This window comes from Raphanus sativus, chromosome 6 (assembly GCF_000801105.2).
Source record: "Raphanus sativus cultivar WK10039 chromosome 6, ASM80110v3, whole genome shotgun sequence".
Classification (NCBI taxonomy): domain Eukaryota; kingdom Viridiplantae; phylum Streptophyta; class Magnoliopsida; order Brassicales; family Brassicaceae; genus Raphanus; species Raphanus sativus.
The window spans coordinates 6,968,026-6,979,973 of record NC_079516.1 but is presented as its reverse complement, the minus strand read 5'-3'; the positions used below and the strand labels follow the sequence as shown (position 1 = coordinate 6,979,973).

The following is an 11,948-nucleotide window of genomic DNA, read 5'->3' as shown; positions in this document are numbered from 1 at the left end:
TATGAAATTGTGACGTTTCTACAAAATTTTAAAGAGAAAATGATAGATATAAAATAACTAAGATTAATTATTGTATTATTTGGAAACAGTGATAGTAGTATAAAAAAATATAGTTTGGAAACATTGATAGTAGTATAAAGAGAATAAGTATATTATTTGGAAACATTGATATTATTATAAAGAAATACGTATATTGTTTGGAAACGTTAGTGATTTAATGTATGTTTAACTATAAAGTATAAAAATGTATTTAATTTAAAAACTTACAAAATAAATGTTAGGTCCAACATAATGTTTCTGTTTTAATAAGATAGATATTCAGATAAGACGCTGAGACAACTGATCAAATTAAACTTTTTTATAATCGTAGATTCGTGGAACGAGGTTAATCGAATAATTTCACAAAAACTATGACACTCTATGTATTTTTGCGATTTAATGCTAACCCAAATAATCACACGGAGTTTTGAAACTGGATCCATATTAGGGGCGAACCTCTCTAAAGATCACTAACCTACCAAACTCACCACCGCGTGGCTATCAAATTGATATTGAAAATCCAGAAAACAAATCCTCCTGAGGTGACAAACAACTACTGTCAGTTTTAAGATGGACCATCCAACATAGTTTAAGATCATCAACCACCAAAAACACCGATTTTGAATCTTTTCTCCCAGGTTTTTAATCATGACAGGTTTACCATTCAGCTTAACTTTGGTTAATAACTCAACTGGCAATGAATCTGAGCTGCTTTACAAGGTCGTATCGTTTGGGACAGTAGAAAGAGTGGGCACTGAAATGGATGGGAGATGTTATGAAGTCTAGCACAAGTATGAGTCACGTCTTCTTTGAAAGAGTATCTCAAATCATCAAGCTCCAATGATCGAAATGTACATCTTAGGCCAACATCTTTGATGGCTGCTTCCTCTAATGTCTCATTAGGTAAAAATGTTAGAAGTCATCATGTATCTGTAGAAATGTGTGTATAGAGATCTTGTATACTTTTTAATGTATCAAAATTTTGATTTTCTAAAGATACATTTTGGAGAAAAAAAAAAAGAGTTTACTCTTTTATACACAAATTCGATTGTTTGAGAAAGCAAGGAAACCGTTACATTACATAAGAAGATTAATTTCATTTCAAATACACCAAAGAGCCGCTTCCCTCAAAACGACGTAGTTCAACGTTATTCCTTATTGGCTTCGAAGCGACGTCGTTTCTTCAGTCGCACACGTTTCTATAACCCAGATTCCAGAACCACGTCTCTCCGGAAAAAAAAGGAGAAGAAGAACGCTCCTTCTCTCCTTTTTATACTTTCGATCAAAATTCTTCACGAGGGAAACAATTTCGATTTCATAAATCACCGATTCTCGAGGGATGGCGGCGGTAAATGGGCACCAAGGAAACACTCCGGCGGAGACAACCCCGGCGGCCACCGGATCGAAACAACCTGCTCCTCCGGCTAAATCCGTCGATAGCCAATCCGTTCTCAAAAGGTTCTTTCTTCCGATCTTTAAATAATTTAAAAGGGGAAAGTTCTTTTAGTCTGCCTTCGATTTGATACTATCATAGCTTCGATTTGATTCCGTAGCTAGTAGATTAGATTAGCATTTGGATCCGTTTCTATATGCTTTATGTTTCTCTCCTTTGTCTACCAACTGTTTGTTACAATTCCTCTGAGACAAAACGATGCATTGAACTGTTTCTCAAAGGCCAAAGCTTCGTTTCATGTTTTTTTTTTCTTCTGATTTTCTAATCAATTGTTTCCCTCTTAAACACGCAGGCTACAATCTGAACTAATGGGTTTAATGGTAAAGCTATCTCTCTCTTTCCCTTATTGATGGATGATACAAAAGTTAAACACGCTTATATAATGGATCTTTTTGATTTGGTGTTTGTTTTTGTTTTTTTAACAGATGGGAGGTGATCCGGGGATATCTGCTTTCCCAGAGGAAGACAATATATTCTGCTGGAAAGGAACAATCACTGGAAGCAAAGATACTGTGTTTCAAGGAACTGAGTACAGACTCTCCCTCGCTTTCTCCAACGACTATCCTTTCAAACCTCCCAAAGTTAAGTTCGAGACTTGCTGCTTCCATCCCAATGTCGACCTCTATGGCAATATTTGCTTGGACATTCTTCAGGTAACCCAACACAAAACTCATTTAAAACTCAGAGAAGCGGTAGTATTTTAACAAAAAATCTGATTTTACACTCTTTCTTTTGTAGGATAAATGGTCATCGGCTTACGATGTGAGGACGTTATTACTCTCGATTCAAAGCCTTCTCGGAGGTAACAACTATGGCTCTGATATAGCTGACTATCGAGTTTTCCTGTGCATATCTCTCTGTTGGTTTGATCCAGCAGTATCTGATTTTTTCTTTGTGTTTTGGTTGATCAGAACCGAACATCAGCTCGCCATTGAACAATCAAGCAGCTCAGCTTTGGAGCAATCAAAAAGGTAATTTGCAATAATAGTGATAAGAAGATTACACATCTCTGGTCAATAAATGAATGATCTTCTTATGTCTGGTTTTTGGTTTGCTGATGTACAGAGTACAGGAAGATGGTTGAGAAGCTCTACAAACCATTGAACGCATGATTCTCGATGTAATTGGTACAGCTATATTATGATTTTCCAGAAGAAAGAGAAATCACTGCTTTCAATAGATCATGTTTCTTCTACTTTGTAATCTCAGTTCGAGCCTATATTAGCAAATCAAAGACCCTTTTTATTAGAGTTACTAGTACAACAAATACAAAGTAAAACACATCATCAAACAAAAATTGCAAACAGATATGGTTTGCCTCTCCGACCAAGAACTTTGAGTTGGTTTTGACACATGTCCACTTTTTTTATATAAACTGATATACTCGAATCTAACTAAAATAAATAAGAATGTAAAACTAAATCATTTATTTAAATATACAACGGATAGAAATGGGTGTCCACAAAAAACCCTAGTCTCTATCGACTCCTTTCCTCAGCCGCCTAGAAAAAATTTCAGATCTACCTCCGGTCCGGCGTTTGTCCGGTACCGGAGGGTTTCCTCCTCTCTTCTATCTTCTTTTTTCTTTGCCTTCTCCATTCTGACCCCAACCCTGCGATGAGATGCGTGCTGTTCTGGTTCGGCGTGGTGGTTCCGGAGACTTGTACAGTCAAAGGAGAATCTTCACGGCGTCTCTGGAAGAGCAGTGAATCGCAGGAAGGCGGAAACGGGTCAGGTCGGTTTTTAGGGTTGAGAGGAACTATCGGGTCGATTTTCCGTTTTTGAGTCCGGTGGTCCTCTCGCGGCGACGACGCGTGATTCAGTGGGGTACCTCCTCCACCTTGGATCTACAGTCCGATGTGACGGTGAGCCAAACGGAGGTGTGATGCGACGGTTGGTGAAGATGGCTCTGGTCCTCGGTTCTCGGGGAAGACGTGTCGCAGGGTTCTGTTTCACCGGAAGAGTCTACCGGACGACGAACTCTGGAGTGGTACACGGTGGAAGTTCACACCCCAGCGCTGGCGGTGACAGCTAACGACTCGTCTCAGCGGTGAAACTTCACGCCATCTTGTTCACCTTAGTTACTGGCCGGTCAGTGTACGTTCGCCAAAACCCGACTTTCATTACGGGTATTTCCCCGTTCATGGCTAAGGAACGGATTCTAAACTTCGACGGTGACGGGTTCTCACCGGATTTGCGCTGCAAGGCGATGAGATGTTGGGCCGGGCCTACCACTCTAATCTTTAGGAGCCCAATGTCATGAGCGGATTTGTAATCCGGTTTTAATTTTGTTGTAGTCAAGTGTTTTAGAATTGTCGTCTCGTTTTGGTCTAAGTAGGGGTTAAGAGACGGTTCCTCTCGGGTCGTGAGAAGAACTCGTCTTATTGTGGTGAAAAATACACCGATGAATTAGATTGGGTAGTCTAGGATCCAAACCAGTTTCGACTCCAGTGTTCCTAGGCGATACTAGATCTCGTCGGTTGTATGTTGGGTTTAAAATCTCTTGGGGTTGTAATCCTGTATTCACATTTGGCTAATGAAAAGTTGATGTTGAGTTAAAAAAAAAAAGAAATGGGTGTCCACAATTTTTTTTTTAATATACAACGGTTATATTGACCAAAAATATGTCATCTTATCTACACAAAACTAGTACAACGAGTACGAGTTAAACATATCATCAAACAAAGATTGCAAATATATATGATTTATTTTCGGATTATAAACCTTGAGTTGGTTTTGACAAATGTCCTTTTTCTATATTTTTCTTTTATATAAATAGATATAATCGAATCTAACTTGATAAGTAAGAATGTAAAATTAGATCATTTTCTTTAAAATATACAACGGTTACTTTGACCAAAATTATAGATCTTTATCTACACAAAACTAGTACAACTAGTAAGAATAAAACACGTCATCAAACAAAGATTGCAAACAGATATGGTTTAGTATCGGATCATGAACCTTAAGTTGGCATTAACATAGATCCTTTATAAAACGATGAAATCGAATCTAACTAAATAAATAACAAAGAAAAACTAAAAATTTACTTCAAATCTTTTCATACATTTTAAGTTTTTTTAGTATCAGAACCATGAATGATTCTTCTGATTTTCTCTCTTCTTAGATACCGATGGTTCATCTTAAATATGTTAGATGTCTAAAGACCACCAACTGAAAACAAAATCTGCAATTTACAACAAAAAATCTCAATATTTAGGGGCTTTTACTTGTTAAGATTTGATTTGTGCAAACCAATTTGGGTAAAAATATCTTCAAATAGCAGTGCATTAATCTACTATCGACAACAACTGAAAACAGTATATTTTTTTTTTGTTTAAAAGAGTTTTGAATTCTGATACCAACTGAAAAGCTTATATTTTTCTTTGATTTTTCTTTTGCAGTATAAAGTTTTCCAAAGAGTAGAGAGGTATTATGGCTGAGGACAGGATCAGTCAGTTTCCTGAAGATTTGATTCTGCAAATCCTTTCTTTAGTTCCAGTAAAAACTGCAGTGTCAACGAGTGTCTTGTCTAAAAAATGGCATTCTCGTTGGAAGTCGGTGGCAAAACTAAAATTTAATTCTGAGGATTACCAGAGTGAACACCAAACATTTTCAGAGACTGTTCACAAGTCTCTCCTTTCATATGAACCTAAGGTTCTAGAGAGTTTTCATCTCAGCTTTGGATCAGATAAGGCTGATGCAGTAGATGTTGTACATTGGATTAAAACTGCGTTTGCTCTAAATTTGCGTACATTGGCACTCGAATTTCACATCGAGCCATTCGAGCTCGACGAATTCGTATTTACGAGTTGCTTGTGTACTTGTGATACACTAGAGACTTTGGAACTCGGGAGTCTGATTCTTGTAGATATCCCTGCACCGGGTTCGATGAAGTCTCTTAAAAAGCTGCATCTTATTCAAGCGTTATACACAAACGATGAATCTATCTGTAACCTTTTATCTAGCTGTCCTAGACTTGAAGAACTCGTTGTGGAACGATCTTACGAATATACTCTGAAATTATTCACTATCAAAGTCCCTTCTTTGCAGAGATTAAGGATTTACGATCACAATGATGATGCCGAGTTTATTGGATATGTGATAGATGTTCCTTCTCTGAAATACTTAGAGATTGGAGGGTTACGATGTCCACAGTTTTCACTGAATGCACCGGAGTTGGTGGAGGCATATATTGGTAGAGTTTCTAATGTAATCAGTGAATCTATCGTTTCAGTCAGACGTCTTGTCTTGAATGTATCAGCTTCGGAGGTATCTTTTTTTTATATTTCCACTTTAATTGTTTTTGGTTATCTCATTGTTTGTATATGTTATTAATTTCGTCTCATGGATAGACTGTATATCCTCCTACTGGATGTATCTTCTATCAACTGGTATATCTACAGATATATACGCATGAACCAGGCTGGTATGATCTACTTACTTGGATGCTCGAACATTCACCTAAACTACAAGTCTTGAGGCTCGTTAGTGTAAGACATTTTATTGTTTTATTATTCAGATAGCTATTTGTAATGGTCTAGTATTTATATACATCGATTACTCCTCTTTTCTCTTTGGTTACAGATATATAGGAGTGATCCTGATTATGAAGAGCTCGGCTGGGAATGGATTAAGCCAAAGTGTGTTCCTGAATGTTTGTTGTCACATCTAGAGACATTTGTGTGGAGAAGATACGATTGGAAAAGAGAAAATGAAGAAGAAGTGGCTACATATATTCTAAAGAATGCACGAGGGTTGAAGAGTGCAACTTTCTCTACAGATCCCATTGAACCGGACCAGCTTGACAAGTTGAAACATAGATGTAGGATGCGCAAAAAATTGGATGGTGTGCTCAAGGCTTCTAAAACATGCCACCTTGTGTTCAAGTTTGAATAATTTCAAAAGAATTCTATACTACAGTATAAAGAGTGAACAAAATATGTCGCTTTTAGTTTAATTGGTTATCGTTTTGGACCTTTTCAAAAAGTTATTTTCTGAATTTTATTCCTTTTGTTTTCACTGTGATAATGCATTCTTATGTGTTGTATGTCCTAATAATATTGATTTTCAAAATTCACAGTTGAAATGCTCTCATAACATGTATAGATACTGCTGAAGATCAAGACTCACCGGAGAAAAATACGTAGTTGATTAACTCTTATGAATATTGTAATGTACTATGTTTAGCTTCTTTGTCATTGGACTGATTTTTTCCTTACCAAAATAAAATTTAGCAGATCAAAACTCGTTTAAATCCTCAAAGCCCATTAGCAGAGACTGACAGCAGGGTATAAAATCGCCAAAAGCCCAACTAATGAAAACGACGCCGCTTCGGTCATACCTTGCCTTGGACCTTCGCGCACTCGCACATCATAGAAGAAACTAGGGCTGGGCAAATAAACCGAACCCGAAAATCCGAACTGAATCCGATCCGATAAAAATGAATCCGAACCGATCCGAACCCGACATAAATACCGAATGGATCTTGTTTTTTGGTATTTTGGGTTATGGGTATTATCCGAACCGAACCCGAATCTAAATGGATATCCGAAAGAACCCGAAACATTCAAAACCTCGAAAAAATCTATACCAAACATAATCTCAATTCATAATATGTATTCAAAATACATTAAGATATATTGAACATCTGAAATATTTTCTATTACATAAAAGTTGGTGGTTCTAATACATGAAGATTGATGATTAAAGGTGGCTGTTGAATTTTGAAATATTTAGATTTAGATTTAGATTTGTTTTCAGTAAAAAATGTTTCTTATTTCATGAGGTCGTAGTTTTCATTTTACGATTTTCCTTTCGTTTGATTTTAGATGATCATGGTTGATGCTCCTTTCTTATTTTTAAATCGATTTTATTTATGTTTTGATTACAAAAAGGTACAAATTAGGTATTCGAAACCAAAACAAACCAATTTTACTTATGTTTTGGTTACAAAGTAGGTATAAATCAGATATTTTTAAACCAAAGAACCGATTGGGACCCGAACCCGAATGTACATTGGGTTGTACCGGTTCTTTGAAGATTTACTAACCCTGACCCGAACCCGATAGAATCCGAACCTGTCCCGAACCGAACTTTTAAATAATCCGAATGAAGCTGATTTTGATAAACCCGAAAAACCGAAACCCGATTGGATAAAACCGAAACCCGATTGGGACCCCAAATGACCACGCCCAGAAGAAACCTTGAAACTAAAACCCGCGGAGTTTCACGGTCACTTTCTCTTTTGGCGAACACGTTCAGATCTCTCTCTCTCTCTCTCTCTCTCTCTCTCTCTCTCTATTTAACTTGTCGCTCTCGTGTTGGTTGATTAACCGAATATATATATATATATATATGTCGATCTCAGCTCAAAATCCGGATATTTCCGGGGAAAGGCAATCCGGCCAGGATGTTCGAACTCAGAACGGTACACTCTTCCCTTTCTATCTTCACATTTCGGCTCATACTAATAATCTGTGTTCGATCTCTGTGTGTTTGAAGTGATGGCTTGTCAAGCTGTTTCAAATATTGTTAAAACCTCTCTTGGTCCCGTCGGACTCGACAAGGTGTGTGTGTGTGCTCTCTAATTCGACTGTATATCTTGTTTAATGTTGTGTTTTTTTTCTAAGATGTTGGTGGATGATATGGTGATGTGACCATTACAAATGACGGTGCTACTATTCTTAGGATGTTGGAGGTTGAACACCCTGCTGCTAAGGTCATTATTTACTTTACATTACATTACTACGTGTTTGTGCGAATTCATTTAGTTACTTTGGTCTTTGTTTTGTCTTGGACAGGTTCTGGTGGAGTTAGCTGAACTCCAGGATAGAGAAGTTGGTGATGGGACTACTTCTGTTGTTATTGTTGCTGCTGAGTTGCTCAAGGTTTTCTTTCTTCTTATTCTTGCTTCTCTACGAGTTTTTTTTTTTCTCTCTCTCTCTCTCTATTTGTCACATGGTAACTGCTGCTTCTTGATGATTAATGATGTTTTTTGCAGAGGGCAAATGATCTTGTCAGGAACAAAATACATCCTACTTCTATTATCAGTGGATACAGAGTAGGCTGCCTGCGACTTTGCTTTTCTTATCAGTAGTTGTACTTGTGTTCATATTCTGTGTTACTGTTGGCAGCTTGCGATGAGGGAAGCTTGCAAATATATTGAAGATAAATTGGTCACTAAGGTTAGTCATGTGTTGTGTTGTGATGCTTTATATACAGCATGTGAGGAAACTTCAATTTATGTTGGTAACTTTTATACATGTGTTTGGTGTCAGCATGATTTGGTATGTTATGTGTAGTGCAATGTTGTCTGCCCCGTTAATCAACTACTTGTATTGCTTTTCTATAGGTCGAAAAGCTTGGGAAAGCTCCATTGATAAACTGTGCTAAAACCAGCATGTCCTCCAAACTCATCTCTGGTGACAGCGACTTCTTTGCTAATTTGGTATTGCTTCCAGTTCTCATTCTTTGTGAATCACCTTTAATGCATGCTATGCTTTGTTATAAAAACCATTAGTCGTATAAATTGTGTTAGTAATTACTAATTTACACTCAGTTCTACATTTGGAAGTCGTTGCTAATTTCTTTCAGTACGACCCTGATCATTGCATTTTTCAACTGTTATAATCATATTTTTCTTTTCTTTTCAAGGTTGTGGATGCAGTTCTGTCAGTTAAGATGACAAATCAGCGAGGGGAGATTAAATACCCTATCAAGGTCTGTGTTTACTCTTCTCTCGAAGTTTTAAACATAGCATCTTGTGTGAGGATAACTTTATGTTCAAAACCCTTCTCTGCTTACTACGTTGTAGGGGATTAATATTCTGAAAGCTCATGGACAAAGTGCAAAAGACAGCTATTTGTTGAATGGATATGCACTCAATACTAGCCGTGCTGCCCAAGGGATGCCATTACGTGTGTCTCCAGCCAAGATTGCTTGCCTCGACTTCAATCTCCAGAAGACGAAAATGCAGCTGGGTGTCCAAGTTGTTGTTAACGATCCACGAGAACTTGAAAAAATCCGTCAAAGGTAATTTTCTTTTACAAATGACTTGATCCATTGTAGCTTGTACTGCTTATGTCATCCATCTTCCAGAATCCATACAGTGTTTCTTTACCAAAATATGTTGCTGAAATATTTGTTTTACAGAGAAGCTGACATGACCAAGGAGCGGATAGAGAAACTTCTTAAAGCTGGGGCCAATGTTATTCTAACCACGAAGGGCATTGACGACATGGCACTTAAAGTAAGATTGAATACCAATAAGTTTCTCTCTACACTGACGCTTTACTCAGTTTTGAACTTGGATTCTCTTTTTATGTTCTTTTATTTCAGTACTTTGTAGAGGCAGGGGCTATTGCTGTTAGGCGTGTCCGCAAAGAAGACATGCGCCATGTCGCCAAGGCAACAGGAGCAACCCTCGTACTTCCTCAGCTATGCCTTTTTCAATATTGAAAGCATTAGAACCGAGTTGAAATTTTTTAACTAATATCATTGGTTCTTTGTTTTTTTAAGGTCACCACTTTTGCTGACATGGAGGGAGAAGAAACATTTGATCCGGCACACCTTGGATCTGCAGAGGAAGTTGTGGAGGAGAGAATCGCAGATGATGATGTTGTTTTGATAAAGGGAACCAAAACGAGCAGTGCGGTATGCCATTTGCTCTCTCTGCTTGAGATCAATCATATAATTGTATTCCCAAAAGTTATTTATAGCTGTCAAGAGTTTAGTCTATAGCTTAAAACTAAAAGACACTCCCTGTAATGCTTTGTCACATTTCTAGTTTTATCAACACTCTTCTTCTTTGTCAAACAGGTGGTTGCGGGTGGAGGTGCAGTTGAATCAGCGTTGTCTGTGTATCTGGAGCACCTTGCTACGACCTTGGGATCTCGCGAACAATTGGCAATTGCTGAATTTGCAGATGCGCTGTTGATCATACCAAAGGTTCTGCGACCTACAATCAATTTTCATCAAATATATTAAAACCTGTCTTATTTGTTTATCTTGTCCTTTTTAAACAGGTGCTCGCAGTAAACGCTGCTAAGGATGCAACTGAGTTGGTAGCTAAACTAAGAGCTTACCACCACACCGCACAAACCAAGGCTGATAAGAAGCACTATTCAAGGTAATAATAATAAACAGTAATTGTTGTTTTGTGTCTTTACCCCTTTGAGTGTTATTTTTTATCGCATTGGCTTTTAATGTTGGGGAAAAAACGTAAATGCAGCATGGGACTTGACCTTGTAAACGGAACCATCCGTAACAATTTGGAAGCTGGAGTGATCGAACCAGCGATGAGCAAAGTTAAAATTATCCAGGTGAAGCATTTAAAAACTTGGTTTCTCTCTCACATCACATATATATATATATATATATATATATTTACAACATCCAGAGATGATGTTTTGAATCTTAAAGGAGTTTTTTTTTGGGGTGCCAGTTAGCAACAGAGGCAGCCATAACGATTCTGAGAATCGATGACATGATCAAACTGGTGAAGGAAGATGGCCAAGGCGATGAGTAACCAAAGCCCCCAAGCTTCTCTTTTGTCCGTTTTATCTTTTAGTGGTATTATTTTGTCCGCATTTTCAACACCCACCGGCTCTTTCGAGCTTCTCTGTTCGCTGTGTAACGAAAACAATATAAGCATCTGAAACAGCAGTTTCTGTTTTTTTTCCACTTCGTTATTCTTACCTTAGCCTCCTAAGACCTTTCATCTATTAACTACTGCAGGGTCAATTTTTTCTCTTCTCTTTTTCGTGATAAATCGTAATTTATTTGCAGTCATAGAGATTTGCTTCTTTTTTTTCATTTACATTAAAGACCCTTTTATTTTGAAAAGCAAAGGAAATGACACAAAAACCCGGGAGGTTCCTTCCTTCGACTCAGATATGTTGTCACTTCTCACAAGAGAACCGGAGATTCATGAACATCCACCTCGAATATTCGTGAGTAACCAACAACCCCACTCTTTTCAACTTTTTGAGTTCCACCAATGCTTAATCTTACGGTTGGTTTTTTTGTAGCTCAGCTGGCCGTTCCTATGTAAAAGAGTCAGTAGTGCGTTAAGGATGTAATTCTCTGACAATATATCCTTACCTTAGAAGCCATGTAAGAGTCCAGAACCAAGACTTGAGGACATTGACAAACAGAAGCTACTGTTAGACTGCGAAACCATATGTTCTTGTAAGAGTATGTAGGTTTAGATCAGATGGAAGAAGTTATATTATAGGACATAGTTTTTGAGGCCATTTCATAGCTTCTTACATATTATAGGACATAGTTCTTGAAGCAGTTATACCTATGAGGGCATTTTATTTATCACTAGGGTCGGCCCGTCCTACGGGTGGGATAAATTTATTTATAGTCTAGGTTATTTTTTATGCATGACTTTGTGATTTTTGTTTTACGTTTGTATTTGAAAGTGATGTGTATGATAATGATTTTTGTA

The 11,948-nt window shown here is 37.5% G+C and overlaps 2 protein-coding genes and 1 pseudogene across 3 annotated transcripts; all 3 read left to right on the top strand.

Moving 5' to 3' along the window:
- The first annotated feature begins 1,229 nt into the window (after positions 1–1,229).
- On the top strand, positions 1,230–2,740 carry LOC108809032 (ubiquitin-conjugating enzyme E2 19). The gene is made up of 6 exons (XM_018581153.2): positions 1,230–1,497; positions 1,785–1,812; positions 1,918–2,145; positions 2,231–2,294; positions 2,404–2,463; positions 2,558–2,740. Exons 1-6 carry the CDS (start codon positions 1,379–1,381, stop codon positions 2,602–2,604), a joined length of 546 nt encoding a protein of 181 aa, XP_018436655.1. The 5' UTR covers positions 1,230–1,378; the 3' UTR covers positions 2,605–2,740.
- Positions 2,741–4,512: 1,772 nt separating this feature from the next.
- On the top strand, positions 4,513–6,568 carry LOC108809301 (F-box/FBD/LRR-repeat protein At3g52680). 2 transcript variants are annotated; one of them, XM_018581450.2, is made up of 4 exons: positions 4,513–4,755; positions 4,897–5,764; positions 5,848–5,985; positions 6,080–6,568. In XM_018581450.2, the coding sequence occupies exons 2-4, from the start codon at positions 4,928–4,930 to the stop codon at positions 6,389–6,391; spliced, it is 1,287 nt and encodes a 428-aa protein (XP_018436952.1). In that variant the 5' UTR covers positions 4,513–4,755; positions 4,897–4,927; the 3' UTR covers positions 6,392–6,568. The 2 variants fall into 2 exon arrangements, with proteins under 2 accessions (XP_018436952.1, XP_018436951.1); XM_018581449.2 differs by having other exon boundaries at positions 4,513–4,812.
- A 1,129-nt stretch (positions 6,569–7,697) lies between these two features.
- On the top strand, positions 7,698–11,284 carry LOC108807717 (T-complex protein 1 subunit alpha-like; annotated as a pseudogene).
- Positions 11,285–11,948: the final 664 nt, after the last annotated feature.